This window comes from Zonotrichia leucophrys, chromosome 2 (genome assembly GCF_028769735.1).
Source record: "Zonotrichia leucophrys gambelii isolate GWCS_2022_RI chromosome 2, RI_Zleu_2.0, whole genome shotgun sequence".
Taxonomy (NCBI): Eukaryota; Metazoa; Chordata; class Aves; order Passeriformes; family Passerellidae; genus Zonotrichia; species Zonotrichia leucophrys.
This window is the reverse complement of record NC_088171.1, coordinates 64305668-64322888: the sequence shown is the minus strand read 5'-3', so window position 1 is coordinate 64322888 and position 17221 is coordinate 64305668. Positions and strand designations below refer to the sequence as shown.

At 42.7% G+C, this 17221-nt stretch overlaps 1 protein-coding gene across 1 annotated transcript in view; it reads right to left on the bottom strand.

Moving 5' to 3' along the window:
• The window catches only part of GMPR (guanosine monophosphate reductase), a 41659-nt gene that overhangs the window by 14573 nt on the left and 9865 nt on the right, over nucleotides 1-17221 (bottom strand). Inside the window, exons 5-7 of the mRNA XM_064705226.1 lie at nucleotides 12323-12404; nucleotides 9867-9973; nucleotides 4285-4327 (exon numbers count right to left, since the gene is read on the bottom strand). Coding sequence (XP_064561296.1) covers nucleotides 4285-4327; nucleotides 9867-9973; nucleotides 12323-12404 — 232 coding nt within the window. The remainder of the gene's footprint in view (nucleotides 1-4284; nucleotides 4328-9866; nucleotides 9974-12322; nucleotides 12405-17221) is intronic.

Genomic DNA, 17221 nt, shown 5'->3' with positions numbered 1-17221 from the left:
AAGGAGGGACAGATTTGAGGTCAAGGCTGCAAAGAGTGCGTTTTAACAAGTCAAAAGCCTGCCAAAGGACATTCTGGGTTCTGCCATGTCAATAGTATCTCCTGATCCCCAATTCTAGTGCCATTTTTGATTGTGGGTCTTACAGCCTTCAAATTAATAATGCAAAAGGCACATGAAAACTACACTTCAAAGTCACAGAATTTTGGATCCTGTGCACTTCTGTATCTATTTATTATTTTTCTTTTGGCTGCATATTTTTGGGAGGGAAGAAAATATGTTTGAATTACAGGATTGAAACTCATCCAACTTGAGTAACTTTTGCAAACTACAACATAATTCATCAAGCTATTCCAGAAGAGAGGAGCTATGTTACAGCAGATGCAGCACGTCTAAACATTGAATCGACACATGCTTGCAGCCCTGCTGCTCCAGAAATGACAAGCCCATATTAAATATACTTCTCCAATGTTCTCCAGAACCTTCCACTGTGCTTCAGTGTTGCAAACATATCTGAAAGTTTCAAGCCTGTTCCATTATGTTTCCATCAGTTAATATCTTACCAGGAGGTTGCAGCTTTTAGCATGGTCTTTAACTTATGCATATTTTTCTTGTATAACCACCAGAAGCACCGGTGATGTTCGCAACATCCATCTGCAGTCTTTTGTTTTCAAGTACAGATTGACAGCATGCCATTATTTTAGGTTGTAGAGAACTGGAAACACCTGGTTGTTGCCTAGATAACCCAGGACGTGATGGGGTATGTTGCACACAAGCATCCCAGCAGCTCAGTCAGAGCTGGCCAGACTCGTCCTGGTTTTACACAATGCCACTTTCGTGCACTGACTTTCCCCTTGAGGCCCATGCTGAATCTGGGCTGATTTTGCTCATTCACATTTCACAGTGCCTTCTCTTTCAAGCCATTACAGAACAGCAGTGCTGACGCCAGCCTGAGCTTGCAGCACTCACACAGTTCTGCTGGATCTGGATAGAGTCCCTCAGATGTCTTTTGTATGCCTGATTATACAAGTCACTGATAACCAGATTGGCTCTGCACAAATTCAGCTGAAGTCGGCCTGGATTTGTGAGCTGGGCAGCCCTCCAGGCAGATGCAGCCTCAGTTTGCCTGGACCAGAGCTTAGCCTGGAATTAACATTCACCTGTGCTCCAGCTGAGCCAGGAAGCCTTTGCAGCAGTAGGTACACACACAGCTGTTGAAAACAGGAGAAAAAACCAGTGTGATCCAGTATAATATGGAACCAGCCTATGTCCCCAGTTGACTTTTCCATATGATTTTTCCTCCTTTTTCCTTCCCTGCTCCTGCATCTCTTCTCACCACTGCTGTAAGGAACAGCAGCAATGTGTTAAAGATGCCAGCATAGGATTCAAAAGGCACATTCTTTCTTGGCTGTGTCAGAAAAATATATGTGACCTCAGGCAATTGAACTTAGTATTTCTGTGCTCTGACTTCTCATCATTAGAAAAGGAGACAGTAGTAGTGCCTCCCTGGAGCATTCTGAGAAATGTGCTCATGTTATCAGCCTTTCCAAGGGTTCAGTTGTATGAGCCATCTGAGAGCCCAGCATAAATTTCTTTAATGCTTTCTCTCATTCCTGCATCAAAACAGCTCTTTCCTTTCCTATCAACCTACATCTATTTCATTCAGTTTACCAAATGCATAGCAGGTTCCCATCCAACAGCTCCAGAACTCCAGCAGTCTCTCCCAAAGTATGTTTCTCCCAGCATTTCTGTTCCTCATCTTCAGTGCTTCCCAGTTCCTGGCAGTTTTAAATAGGCTTCTACCTTGTCTCCCCTGTCAAAATGCCCAATCTGCCTCTGAGTCCTGGCACCAAGTCACAGGTGCACCTTAAAGCTTCTCAACATCTGTTTCTTGATTCTTCACAATTCTCTCACTTAATCCAATCTACTCCTTCTGTTTCCATGAACTTGGCTCCTCCAGTCACACCTTTAGCCATTTTCCAGTGCTTGTCTTCACATCTGGGATTCCCTCATACTTCCCATAATTCAAATACATGCTCTGTCACTCCTTTATAGGGAATCATCCCATCCCATGAAGATTTTACAGTGATCCACCAGAAAGAGAGAGCACAATTACTTTAACCAAAGTCCCCTTCTTGTCTATTCTCCATGCTTTGTTCAGGCCTTCATCCCTAGATGAAATTGTAGGTCTGGGTGTTCTATCACCTGGTCTTTGCTATCCAATATATTCATGTAACTCAAGCACAGAGGTCTGTGCTGGACAATTCAGTATCAAGGCTTTGACTTGTAAATGTTGGGCATGGTGGCTATGCTCTAAGAGATTCAGATAGCCAATCACTTCAGTAGCATTCAATAAACACTGATAGTAATAATGCTATCTCAAAGCTTATTTTGCCACATACCTTTGACAAAGTCACATCTGGGTCCAGCTTGTCAGATGTTCAAAATGTGTCTATGTCAAGTGTACATAACCAGATACAGTAAGCTTATTGCCTCAGGGTCATCTCCATCATTTCCAGCTCTGTAGCTGTCACACACAGTCACACTGATCTGTCTAGGTTACTATCAAGAGTACAACTACTGCCTGGAAAATGTCAGCTTTCTGATGCTCCTCTGTCCAAGGGATAATCCTGTGGCAGCCTTCAGACATGTACCACTGGGAATCCCAGCACCTCTTGATGAGCAGCAAAGCCAAAAACTGTCTCTTCACAGGTTTCAAGCAGGTTCAAGTTCAGTTAGTCCAAAGAGACTACAGGGATCTTTTAGATTTGTAATAAACACTACAAAGAAAAACATTTCAAACACTGTGAAGTTGCTCCCTGTTGTTCTAGCTTCTGGAAATGCTCTTGCTGAAGAAAGACCTTTCCCACAGGCCAGGTTTCTATGCAGACAGCTGGGAATACAGTGAAGTCACAGTTTCAGTTCACAAGCTCCCAAGGACCACACCGCCAGTAAGAACCTGGTGAGCTGTGAAGCCAGAGAAAGGCAGAATAAAGACCTCACTGCAGGCACCATGTCAGAGTGAGGGCTGAGGAGAGGTTGGGCATTTTTTTAACACAATCCTTTCTAAGAGGGTGGATGCTGCTGCTCAGCTATGTTGGAATCACCCAACTGAAGTATCTGCATCCCATCACCACTGGGTAACACAAGGGTTATATGAAATCCTATGACCAAGCACATTCCTTGCTGGTAGCAATCATTCCACAGCAGTCCTTAGAATTCTCTAATTAAGTCTTCCTTGTGATGTGATCTGTCTCAAAACTGGAGCTCTCTGCAAACTTAGAAGACAGATTTTGGTTTCAGCCTTTCCAGGAGTTGAGTTCCAGGCCTAGAGTTTTTCTTGGCAAGTCTGCAATCTGAGTTTAGGCCTGCCTCTACTTTCCATATTTGCAAAGCTTCCTGCAAAGCAGACAATCTGCATCATAATGTGCTATGTCTTGTTTTCATACCACCCTGAAATCCCATGAGAGACTCTGCTGTCCCACTGTATTCCAGGCATTACCCTACTTGACACCTCCAAAGAGTCTGGCCTTTTGGGAGGTGGGAGAGTACCTTTAAATGCCTTGTCATCTCAGGATGCATTTAGTGCCTGCATCCCATATGCTGCTGAACAAGGTTATGGCTAAGTGACAATGATGATTTTGACCCTCCCATACCAACGTAACTCTCATGCCCAACAGACCATACCCACAGATTAAATCCTCTATTCTATTCTCATCAAGAGCTGGCGCAATTCACTGAACTTACATGATAGCAAAATCTGTTAATTATTAACTTAGATGTTTCAGACATCTGCCTAGCTCTAGGGGATACAGTATAAAAAAAATCTCATCTCTTCAAGTAGACAGTTGATCCCAAGAACATCTCCAGGGATCTGGCCTGCCTTTTTGTTTTGCTCTTCTGTCCAACATGCATTCCACCAGCTCTTCTTCCACTCAGGGCTCAAATCAGCCAGATCTGGCAACGTTACAGGCATCTCTTAACCCTACTCAGAAGAAACTCTTATGAGTTTTCTTTGTACTCTCACAGCAGGTGTATCTCATACACACCTGGCTGATAATTTCTAAATATCACTTTGACCACTCTATGTTTTGCACTGCAGAATTTGGACTGTCTGTTCCAAAGAGCAAATTCATGCCTGGTGCATTAATTTCACTGGAGTCAGCTGCAGGGACTAACTTAACCTCCTGCTAATTGATTACACATTCAGGGTCACACCGATTCCTGCATCCCTGCCTTCCAGGGGCACTGGAGACACGTGGGGGTGTCACAACACACAGCTCTTACCAAACGCTTTGGCGACATCTCCTGGGCAGTTGCATCCTCCGTCCTGCACAAAGAAAAGACAACAGTGAGTGGCAGCGAGGTCACCCAGGGACCCAGTGAGCACTGCAGCACTGTGGCCCCTGCTCAAGAACAGCAAGTCAAGAGAGATGACCGTGCACTTGGGATGTATCAAATTGGCTACATTTTCACAGAATCCAAATAATCCTTTCCACTGCTTACCTCCTTGAGGCTCACCTACTCTACTGTACAGTCTACTGATAATACCACTGGTAACTGGTAACAGCAGCAATGCAAATTCCTGAATGCAAGTTTCCAAATCCCAGAAACCAGAAAACAAAACCTCCTCTGATGATCTGAATCATCCCCTGCCGTTTTAATGTAAGGCTGTGTGAAGCAGAGGTACCACAAGCCTCTACCTTAAGCCAGCAAAGACATTTAATAACAATTTCTCAGCAGTTTACAATATATTAAAAGGCCACAGTGGGAGGGAAGAGGGAATATATCATCAGCTATGTTGGATTTTTATCTGATAATCTCTAACAAACCTAGTTAATACAATTTTTGGTTAAGTGAAAATGAGCCTCTCATCCTACTCCTTACTGTATGCTATGGTCTTGGTAAGGAAGCAACAGCGCTCTGGACCTTTAGCATTTTAGACCTACACATTTCAGTTTCAGTGCAATGAAGGGGGTTCAGCTGAGGGGAGGGAGGTTGTGTATGTGAGACAGAGCTGTAAAAAAGGAATGGCACACAGCAGAGCTCAGGATGTGCTATGATTCTTTAGGATTTGTAAAAGTCTGAGCACCAGATGAAAGATCCTTTAGTCTACACAGTCATTGTACCAGGAGAGCTCCTCATTCCTTTGATGATCTGGATCCACTGAAGACTGCCAACATCTTTGCTGCTTTTGAAGCTACCCCCAGAGTGGCCAGTTACCTCATGCTGTTTCACCTCCCTGTTGACAGAAACGCGTGGCTGTGCGTGATCTGCGGCCGAGCACAGCCAGACACCCCCTCCATCAGCCGTATCAGAGCTGCCTTTGATGGGCAGCTGCCAGCGGGGCTCTGGGTTAGAAACTCTGTGTGCCCAGAAAAGGATTCACACACAAACTGAGCAGGTGGATCCAAAAGTGAGTGGCTTTTCAAAGGACACCCCACTGCAAACAGTGCCTGCTAGAACTTTAAAGGCTTTTATTCCATTTGCTGATAACCTCTAGCACATTATGCCTTTTGTTGAGCTTAGACACCCTTGCTGTCAGCTCCAGGAATGAATGCTGGGCTGACAGCTGAATCTCTCTCTCCTTTTAATGGCTCTGCTTGTGCAATTCTTTCTCTTTAACAAGTCTGTCACAGCCTGGAGGAGGGTGTGAGTGCGTGTGCTTGTGTCAGGGGAGGAAGAGCCATGGTAGAAAGATGAGTCTAATAATCTTATATTCAAGATGAGTCTAATAATCTTAACTTCAAAGAATAGTTTTAGGACTCTGACTATCTGAGAGACATTGGATTTGAATGCTCTCTGGTAGGTGGGTTGTAGTCAGTTGTTTTTGGGTGGCTCAGTATCTGACTTTTGTAACAAACCCAGTAGTGGCAGTGATGAAGGTTTTATGCTTTCAAAGGTGCCGTGAGGATGGAGGGGCTTACTGTGTAACCATTAATCACCAGCTTCAAAAAATATCACTTTGAATGTTACCAAATTACAAAATGCTGAGCAGCTTAAGAGACTTAAAAGCTCATGGGTTACCATTTAAGATAAAAGTAACTGACAATGATGATTCACAACCCTTCTTTATCTGTAGATGTCTTCAGTTACTTCAGATAAGCAGGTAAATTTAGTGATTCACAGAAAGGGAAACAAAAAGGGAACATACTAAGCAGTTATGTCAGAAGATGCTATATAATAAAGCTATATGCAGTAAAGCACTACATTCCTTGTGAAAAAACAGGCACTCTGTCTACAAAGTAAGACTGTTCTGCTGCTGCATTGCCTTGGAAGCTAATCATTGAAATTCAGCTTATTCCAACAGGGCCCTGAGTCTGGGTTCAAAATGACTTGTAGATGGCTGGGCTTTAGTTATAGAGGTTGCTGCAGGCTCAGCTTCTACCTCAGAACCCAACCCTGGACAAACTTATGTGTAAAAATCTGCCTCTGAATTCAGGAGAACTGGCATAACACCAAAGTAAGACTACTGAAAAGGGTTACGGTCATGGAACCTGTAGACAGCACAATTCTGAGCCAAGTGGGTGCTAGGAAGAAGGGCAGGGGAAAGCAGCTTTCCCAACAGAAATACTTTAATGTGGCTGAACTAATGTTTTTGTCCCCAGTCTTGTTCTCTTGATAGATAAGCCATTTTACAGCAACAAAATTTAGCCAAAGTAAGAAAAAAAAAATACAGCATGGAAAACCAGTATACACTGGTTGAACATTCAGTATTATAAGCAATTTATAATGAGTTTATAAGTATGATTTATGTTTCAAGCAACCTTTATTATAAACTGCATAACCAGTGCTTTCTACAAAGCACTGTAGCTATCTATTTGCTGGTATCAGCAAACAGATAGCTATTTATTATGCAGAAGATATATAATGTATGTGGCATATATAGCAGTAAAAACAGTACATATGATGCTTTATTCTGAACTACATATACTGTGTGTGTTTCTGTGTGGAAAAAGGGACAGTATGGCAGCAGCTGGGTGAAGAAGCCCTTAGTCATTCCTTTCACTGAATGCTGGTGACCTATCAACCAGGCAGGCAGAAGGGGAAACAGGGATCTCTGTCAAATGACAGCCACATGAGAGAGGACACATGCAGGGCTGCTTTCCATTCCCCACATTGCTGGCTTACTAGAATATGTGACTGCCTCTGTCCAGCAGAGGAGTTCTCTGACCTAGAAGAAACATCTCCAGCAGGCCCCATCCACTGTAACTCACTGCAGCACTTTCTCAAGGCCAATGGATTAGCAAGAATGAAAACTGAGAACTACTGGCTCCCAGACAAACAGCATGGGACAGAAACCATGCCTGTATCTCATGGAGGGTTTCCTCTCTGCTTTCAGTGAGTCATGAAAGATTCATTTCTGAGGTGAGCTTTTAGTCTTACAGATAATTTAGCATGAAGAAAGTAACTGGTGCAATTTTACCTCCTACTTCTCTGTGTAAATGACTAGACAGACACCAGGTGTTCACTTGGACTATCATGTTTGCCTGAAAATTGTCACTTTCCTTGTCAACGAATCAGTTCCAAAAATCATACAAGATAACTTCAGTAATAGGAACGTTTAAAATCCCAGTTTGTGGTCCCATCCTAGCAGAGCTCCTGAAGATCAGGGTTCAGTCGTGCTGTGCTCTCTGCAGTGCCTTTACTGTGCTCAGCACCATCACTTCCTCATTCTGAGAGCAAGACTTCTTTTTCTTCATATGGAAATTATACCAAACATAACAAGAATGAGGACTTAATTTGATGAATGTACTGGACAAGACAGAAGTGGCTACAAGAAAGTACCCCAAGGGACTAACCTATATCACACATTAGCTACAATCCACATGAAGCTAGCTGTTAGGCTCTGAATCTCTTCACATCCTTCCTGCTGCTTTCATATCAACATAACAAAAACTGCTGCACACATTCTCTCCTGGGGAATTGACATAGATAGCTGTGGTAATACTCTGCCTGTAGGGATTTTTTTTGGCTCAGGTAGGGTGTGCCCTTTCTTCAATCTGCAGAAAGACAGCAGTGAGACATTTTGAGGGATGCCATGTATACTTGTTGCCATCAGACCCAATTCTATACTTAGAATTGCTGCCATATGGTGTTTTTCTGTCATGAGGATACCTCTCTTCCATGATATTCTTGCCAGAGCTCTGGCAACAACCATGCAGTCCAACCTTTTCTTTCCCTAATAAATACACCAATATCCATCTGAATGCTCCAGAATTCAGGCATAATGTCCTTACCCTTGCTTTACTCTCCTTAGATTAGGTGACAGAGTTGAGCTGAAGTGATGTGAGCTGCAGCTGAAAGTATTTCTCTTGGCCCAGATGTTGGTAGCAGACAGGTATCAAATTGCCCTCCTGCATTCCCACACTGGGGGCTGATAGGTGTGGGACCACTGAAACCTGAGCAAGTCAAGAACTGATCCATTCCCAAAGCAGGAAGGGAAATACAGTACAGAACCATCTAATTTTTCAACAGTCTGAATACAGACCCTCTGTTTTCTTGTAAAATCAGGATAACAGCATTCTTCTGAGGGCTGCTAGAAGAAAATGATTATTGCAAAACTAGGATGGGTCTCTGAGCACCACTGCCAGGATGACAACTATACTTAGGCAGCCTTCACAGTAATGAGTGAGGTGTTCATGCTCTATTGCACATGTTCTACTGTCTGTTATAGACAGAAACATTTGCAATACTGCCCAAGTCATAGAAATCCCAGACTGCTTCCTTTTTTTCTGCAAAAGTCACATAGAGAAGCCATAGAGAGGAGAGACTGAACATTCATTAACAATAAAGAGCAAGAGAAATCTGACTGTAACACATGTTCCTGCTCTATCATACTCCAAGAGATCCAGTCAAACCCTTTGCCCACCCCCAGTTTGTTTTCCTCTCACCTCCCTCCTCAACAACACAACAGAACATTCCTTCCTCCCATGGATACTAGTCCCAACCGGGTCAAAGAAACCAGGGCTTTCCAGTGATTTCCCTTGGCAGTAGAACTAAAATCCAGTGTGCGGTCTCTCCTAGAGGGGCAGAGGGAGGCTGCTGGCTGTGAGCACAGCACACAGGTGAGCCCCTGTGCCCTCCCCATGAGCAGCTGCCTCACAGGCAGCCTGCAGAGGCTGTGCCAGCCTGACATGCCTGTGTATGCCCAAGCACACAGGACCTTCGGGTGCTGCAGGCTGCCCTTCAGCTCAGTCTGGGACCATGCTTACTACCAATTTACCTTCTCTCTGTGAGGTGAATCTGATCTTGCTGACAAGAGTAGAAACTGCCATTAGCAGGCAATACAGACAGATGCTCTTTTTCCTCCACAGGCTTGTTATTTCCCCAGAGTTTAGTGAGAACATAAGTGGCTCACGTGCTAGCTGTGCTCAAAACAGCCGCCTCAAACACTCCTGTCCCTGCACAGAGAGCTTTGTGTGGATGCTCTCTGAATCAATCCAACCAGGGCACAGATGGGCTCACACCATTTCCCCTTGTACTCCCCTCTATGCCTGCCTGCCTACCCCTCAGTCACACTCTGAGGAAAGCAATGTTTACATTCCACCCCTACAGAAGTCTTTCAGAGGAGTTACAGCTTGCTTCAATAGTGAAAACATTCCCTATTCTGTTTACATAACAGCTTACTCCACAAAGGAAGAAGCAGAGTTTGAAAAACAAAACAGAAGTGAGGCACCCGCATCTTTTAAATGTTAGAGAGCTGTTTTTTACATCTGGATCTCCACTGACTGTCCTAGAAACTAGCACAGGAGTCAACTGGGAATGACAGAAGGACAGGCTTTGACATGCAGGGTACTGGAATGTTTGATTCTCCTGTTCCACAACGGTTTGCACAGTGGGAATCAGAGCAGATGATAGTTACTTACAGAGATGATATGTCCTTTCAAGCCATGTGCTGAGTCTGCACACTCAATAACAGCACTTAGCTGTGGATAGCCCACCCCTGTCTTAATCCGAGTGGTACACACAGAACCTAGACAAGAGAACGAGAGGAATATACATAGTTCATCAGGATGACAGAAATGATACAGAAAAAAATGTGTTTCTATCAGCATTACTGTTCTCCCAAGAAGTCTCTATTGCCAATGCTGGCTTCTCACAGATAAAAGGAGCATATAGGAACTTGAATTCTGAAATGCTCTCATGTCACTTCAGGGGAGCTGTGGCTGAGGAGACTCATGTCCCCCCTCTCTTCTCCACTGCCAGTCCCAATTTAGTTCCCATCAGTAATGCTTCTCAGTGAAATAATTACTTCATCACAAGAAAGCAAATCTGACTGAGGTGCCTGAAGGGAAGGGGTAAAAGGACCAGAATAACAACCTGTGAGACTCAGCAGTAGAATTTATTACCCAACTATGTCTTCTAATAAATATTTCTATCTCTTTTCTGCATGTTTAAAGAAGCAATTCTATGGTAAAATCTGTGATTTTTTTGGTAACAATTTTCCCATCTTTTGTTTAATACTGAAGGCAGAAATATTTGGCAGATGACAATTTTGGGGAATATTAAAAAATCAGCATATAGCATTTAAAAAGTGAGATAAGTAATCATCTGAAAGCTGAACAGTACAACAACAAGGGAAATATAGGAACTATATCTACTCATTGAACTATATTATTTATACCCATACATTGTGCATGCATGTACATATAGACAATAATAAAGGTATGTATCTATCTGTATATATCTATCTATATATAATATATTTTACATATGTATATACAAACCAATTTACTTACAGTTCAACATAGCAACATGGACCTTTTGGAATACCTTCTCTATTTTGTTCCCTCAAATTAAAAGTCAAAAGGAGGAGTACTTTTTGCCAGTCTAGGTACTATAATTTAGGATACAGACCTAAAAGGTCCGCATGATAACGAGAATTTCAAAACAGATTCTAAACCAAAATGCAGTGAAATATGAATCCCTTCACTCAGCTGATATCCAGGTATACTCAAGCTACCAGTAAAGCAAAAGTTACCAAAGATCCTTCCAAGAACTGACAAAGTGAAAACACTGAGAAGAATTCTTGAAAAACAGTAAGAAAGTTAGCTTTAATTAAATAGGGAAAAAATATAATTTTCACAGGGCTTCTACTGCATAGTGTATGTAATGCTTTATAATAACATGATAGATCATTATCTGGAAAAGAGCTTCAAGACCTGAGGGAGAAACATTCATTACATGTGGGTTTGCAGGGTCAACTTGTACAGATCTGTTCAGGAAGATCTCCAGGGAAGACTATACAGCATTTACCCACATTTCCATGTTTGAGGCTACAAACTATAATTATTCTTCTTTTAAATCTGAATTTGCCCATGACAATTACACCATGAAATCTCTGTTGTTGATTCTTCATGTATTTTGCACTATTTATTGTTTGATATCTTCCTGGGAACAACTGCAAGGTTTATTACATCATTTTCCCTGCTCCAGTTATCCATTCATGGACCATAACTATCTGGCACTGCAGAGTAAACAATCTGCCTGCACTGCACTGGATGATCACAGCTATACTGCCAGTGACATTTGTGTTAGCCACTTTAAAATCTAGCCCACATATGGTGACTCCAGCTGCAGTCTAAGAAGAAAATAGCAAAAAAAGGAACATGTGAAGGAAGGGCACAAGGAAGGGGAAAAAAAAAAAAAGAAAGAAAGAAAGATTATGGCAGTGTATGCCAGACAACATTAGGGAAGGGAAGATAGGGAAAACACTGTAAGAAGGTCCAGGTTCTCTTGTTTATCCATGGAAATGTTAGAGTGATAGACAGCATGCAAGTACATTAATGTAAATTTTAGCTCCCAGGCAATAGTAACAGGTAGAGGCAAAGTTATCCATATTTCACAATTAACACCATTTCATCTTTGAAGACATTGACAGGGATAACCTCAGCTTCCCAGAACACAAATCATAAAGCTACTCAGAAACACATCTTTCCTTGATAGAGGTGGACACCTGGACACAGCATCCTTTGAGCTTTAGCTCGGATGACTCATCCTCTTTTTAGCAGGCTAGAAAAGTGTTCCCAGACACAACACATGTTACCAGTGGTAACGTCAGGAACTCAGGCAGCCCAGTGCTTCCAAAACCAACTATCTTCACTGACTAGAGGTGCAATATGCAACACTGTTCAGTATGAAACACTGGCACCCAGTATGTAAATTTCTTAAACGCACTGTGTGCAAGTTCACTGGTACTTTATTGACCTGAGTGGGTCTTGGCATTCGAACAGGCAAGGAAACAGCATTATATACTTGTTCCATCTGGACAACTCCTCTATCCTCTACCAATGATACCAAAAGCCACCTTTATTTTACTTACCTGGTCCAATACCCACTTTAATAATATCTGCTCCAGAAATAATAAGTTCTTCTACCATCTCTCCTGTCACCACATTGCCTGCCTAGAAAGAAAGAACAGTATCACAGGTACAGGAGATTTCAAGGCTACTGCAGTAAAGACTAAAAATTATAATGAAAAGTTTGATCCAGAGCTTTTAGAAGTTGAACTACGCAGAGTATGGAAGAATATAGTTCATCATACTGTTCCTTGGACATGCCACCAAGACTAAACCAGGTAAATTCTCAAGTCAAATGAATTTAACAAGTAGTCCAGTAAACCCTGATCCTTAGCATTCCATCAGATCTGCTTTGTCATCCATCACCCCAATCCTCACCCAGAGGCTCTCAACCACATCATCCCTAACCACAGGGGCTATTCTTCTCTCTTATATACAGTGAACTCCTTCGCCTCTCCTGCCCTACCACTGTCTCTCCAGAACAGCCTAGAGACCTCCATGCCTTTTGCCTAACTCGCTTTGCAGGAAGAAGTTCAGATCTTGTTTAAAATGCTGAAAAATAATTTTTTCCTTTAGGATTCAGTATTTTGCCCACTGAAAGGAAGGTACTATTCTTCTAATTTTTCTGCATTAGTGCCAAAATTGGTATGTATATACAGACTATATAAATCTGAGCATTCACACCATATAGACATATTTTGTTGTGGTGATGCCACTGGTTAAAAACAGGGGTTTGGTTCCCTCTGCATGACCTTTGCAGAGATATAGAGAGCATGCTGGTTAGGGTTACATCTTCTTGGAAAGAAATTCTGAATTGGTTTGTGTTCTTTTGTTCTTTACACCCTATTTTTTCTTGCACTTCAACAGGTCTTTTCCTCCTTTTGCCTACATCGTTATCTTTGCTGAAAGTGAAGACAGCTCTCTCAGCCTTTGTCTTGCTTCTTCTAGAAAACTTCTTCTATTGGCTCTCCACATCCCCAATCAATTGCTTAATCTTTGTTTGCCTTATATCAGACTTCCTTGAAGTCATACCAGACAGATCTTTCTTGAACCTGAGGAATGAGAACTATCCACAGTGGTACAGGTGAGTTCTCACCAAGGCTTTGCACAAAGGCTTTTTGCCTTTTCTATGGAAATATCTTGCCTGACACAGAAGAATGCCTTTGCCTGTGTCACACTGGTGGCTCACAGTCACCTTGTGATCTACTCATGCCTCCAGGAACATTTACCTACTCCAAACTGTAGCAGAAACTTGCAGAACTGCCCCTGATACTGTGCTACCTATTCCTAGAGTAATGTTTTCCACATGTGGTTTATTGAGGTGGGGGCCCTCTTGTGCCAGAGCCTCGGCTGGGTATGTGGCCTGTAGTAACCATGAGATACAGATTTTTCTGGTTCATGGATGCTGTGAATGCTAAGAATGCCGGTGTGATTAAATTACTGATACTTTTAATAAAAGAAACTACAAAACAACCTTTGAGCATACACTTGGTAATTGGCTTGCAAAACTGGTGCAGTAAGTGCAGAGAGCTGCCAGTCTATTTCTATTCATTTAAAGAAACATTTTGATGCAAGCTCAGTGTGACAAGACAGGCCCTTGCATGTGTTCCAACTGTGCATCTGATGGATCAGCAATCAGAGTGAGGCTAGAGATTAATTCCCTTGCCAGGAGTGTCCTCTGTCCAGATGATTTTCAGGGAAAAGACAGTCTTCAAAGAGCAAGGATTTCAAATGACATTTGAATCCTATTCAAAGGAGATTTATGAGCTAAAACCTATGCTTTGAGTTACATTTGAAAACAAACTGTTAGCCAGTGCATTTTCAGACCACGCTTTCCTCTCTGCAAAGGGCTGCACAAAGCAAATGAATGCTGACATAGCACACCCTGAACTGACTCACTACAGCTGTACTAACTGCATTCCCATACTCTGAGGGAACACTGTACAGGAACGCAATCCTATAAATTGCAGCCCACAATTTGAGAAGGATATGAAAATCTTTGAATGTGTCAGAAGAAGGTAGGAAAGCTGGTGATGTGACTGAAAGGCAGGTACTGTGGGGAGTGGCCAAGGCACTGGGCTCATCTAGCTTGGAGAGAAGGTGGCCAAGGGGTGACCTCATTGCTCACTACAGCTTCCTGAGGAGGACAGGTGGAGAGGGAGGTGCTGAGTTCTCCCTGGGATCCAGGGACAGGATGCATATGAATGGTTCAAAGCTGTGTCCCTCAGGGAGGTTCAGACGTGACATGAATAATCAGTTCTTCAGTGAGAGGGTGGACAAACCCTAGAATAGGCTTCCTACAGAGGTGGCCAATGCCCCAGGTCTTCCCTCACATTCCTCCTGTAAACTGGAATAACACTGTTTCACCTTCTGTCAACAGGAACCTCCCCACACTCTCAAGACATTTGATAGGTGATGAGAGGAGTCCTGCTCCAACATCTCCTATCTCCTTCAGTACTCTTAGACAATTACAAACCAAGCTTGGTTTGTATCTCAGCTCTGTGGCTTGTCTCATGTCTACAGAACATTCCTAACCAGGAAAACTGCACAAGAGAAACTTCCTGTTTTCCACATAACCTGTTTTGCACTCGTACTAAGGACAGACTATTCATTTCTAGAGATCTGAACTCGGATCTAGAGATGTTCAGATATCTCCTACATAATGATAATGCAGGACTTAATAAGTGTTTGCAGCAGCACTGATAGGGGTAGAGGAGGAGGCAAATTCTAAAGTCCTTACTTAGTACAGTTTTTATTCAAATGTAACTATTGCTGAAGTCAGCAGAAGAGTACCCAGGGAATACTGGGCAAGGCCTGTTCTCCACTTACTGATTTCTGACTCCTATTTCACTATTTATTTATTTTTACTGAATTTTGCTTCCTCCTTTTATTAGCTTGAAACACCTGAAGCACTTAGAAAAATAGTGAGAATGTCAAGCAGCAATTTGTGGTCTATGATACAGGACCACTTAAATCTGCTCAAAAGAGCATGATATTGATTAAAAATAAAACAAAATAGAACAATCAGGAAATAAAGAGTATATAATAGGTACGGTGTTTCAGCTAAGTGCTGCTTCCTTTCTGCTCAGTGGTAATTTGTTATACTAAGTGCTGTTCATTCCAAGATGGGGTGATGGAGAGAGTGCCACTTAGGGCATCAAGGAAACAGTTTACCTCTGGAAGGCAGATGACCACCTGTGCTGTATGACACACACCACAGTACAACCTGGTGAAACACTGGAGCACATTAAAAAGATTCATAAATAGGAAGGAGCAGGTATTCAAGTCAGTAGTTGCATGAGATTTGGGGTAAAATATGTATTTAACTTAAACAGCAGTGTCTTCTTATTAGCAGAGCATAGAGGGTTGTCAAACTGTCTCTTCAGAAATGTTAACCAGACGTTTACTGTTAAGTTACTGCTAGAAAATGTTGGAACTGCATATGTTGGTTGAAAATGCTCATCCTAGCAGGGAAAAGCACTTATGTCCCCAGCATACATTTTTTCCTGGAATGCATGTACACACATTACTGATTTCTGTGCTTCTGAATCTGCAGATACTTTACAAATTTTCAAGGAAGACGTGGAACTCTGCATAGCAGACTTCAACCTGCCAATGAGAGGCTTGCTTCTTTGAGGTACCTTTTGCAGACCTCGGAGAGCACAAAAAAAAACCACTATGAGAGAGGCACAGTTAGCTGTATGTGAAGAGACCCCAGTATGACAGCTGAAGGGAAATCAGTTTACTCATAGCCAGCTGAACTCTGCTTTACTGAAACCAATGCTTGCCTTACCACTCACGCCAGTATGACAGCTGAATTGAGGCAAAAGGGCTTTTGAAGTCTCCACTGGAACAGTAAAGCCAAAATACTTCAACTTTAAAAAAAAAAATCTGAAAAGATCAATATAGAAAGACTGAGACTACATAAATTAAACCCTCTTAAAATTAGCTGAAAGAATAGAACACAATTGGAACGTGCACTGTGAAGTCACTACAAGCAATACACTTTGTCATGTGTTTACACAAGTAGTCAGGGAACAAAGCAATTGGTGCAAGTATTGTGATGTCCATCACTCAGTATGGGGTCCCAAGTGAATGCCAATCCGGGTCATTCCAGCACTATCCAGGATGACTGAACTGTGGGTCAGTCCTGAGGAAAATCCCAGCCTCAGAAAAGTCAAAGGAATTTCCCTACTGACTTTATTGAGATCAAGATTTTACCTAACAGGATTATAAAGACTACAGCTTCTCTGACAGAGATAGAAAATTAGTGAACACATAGGGCAGTGCCCCTGAATTTCAGTCAGGCATTTGATACTGTGCCTCATGAAAGCCTGCTATAAATATCAACTCATACTGCCTAAGACAGGAACACTGCTGCACTGATTGAAAGCTGCTGGCAAATGGCAATGGATCTAGCTGGGGAGAAGTGTCTATGACAACAGTTCTCAAACTTTCTTCTTGTATCCTAGAGGAAAGCACAGTCTGTGCCTCCACATTATCAGGAAGACGGCCAAAGGACACTTCCCACCCACGAAAGTAAGGGGTGCTTAACCATGAGATGGAGATGCCCTTTGCAAGGCTGAGCCACACTCAGTGGGTGCTTGCACACAGTACTGTGCCTCACCTGAGGCAGGCTCAGCAGCATCCCTCGCTCCTATCCTGGGATCCTGCCTGGCCCCTGTTCTCAGATGCCAGCCCTGGTAGACATGCCACAATTGAATTTACTCTGGTGTGTGTTCCAGGCATGAACTGGGAGTACCCTCCATGGCTTTCTCTGACTGAATCCTGCCTCCATTCTGCCTCCAAGGCCCAGAAAAGTTCTGCTACTGACTCCAAGGAGGAGCAACAATTTCTGGCTCCTGCTGTTTCCCTCTGCTTCTGCTTTGCAATTCTGCTTGTCTCCCTCTCTGGCCCACATC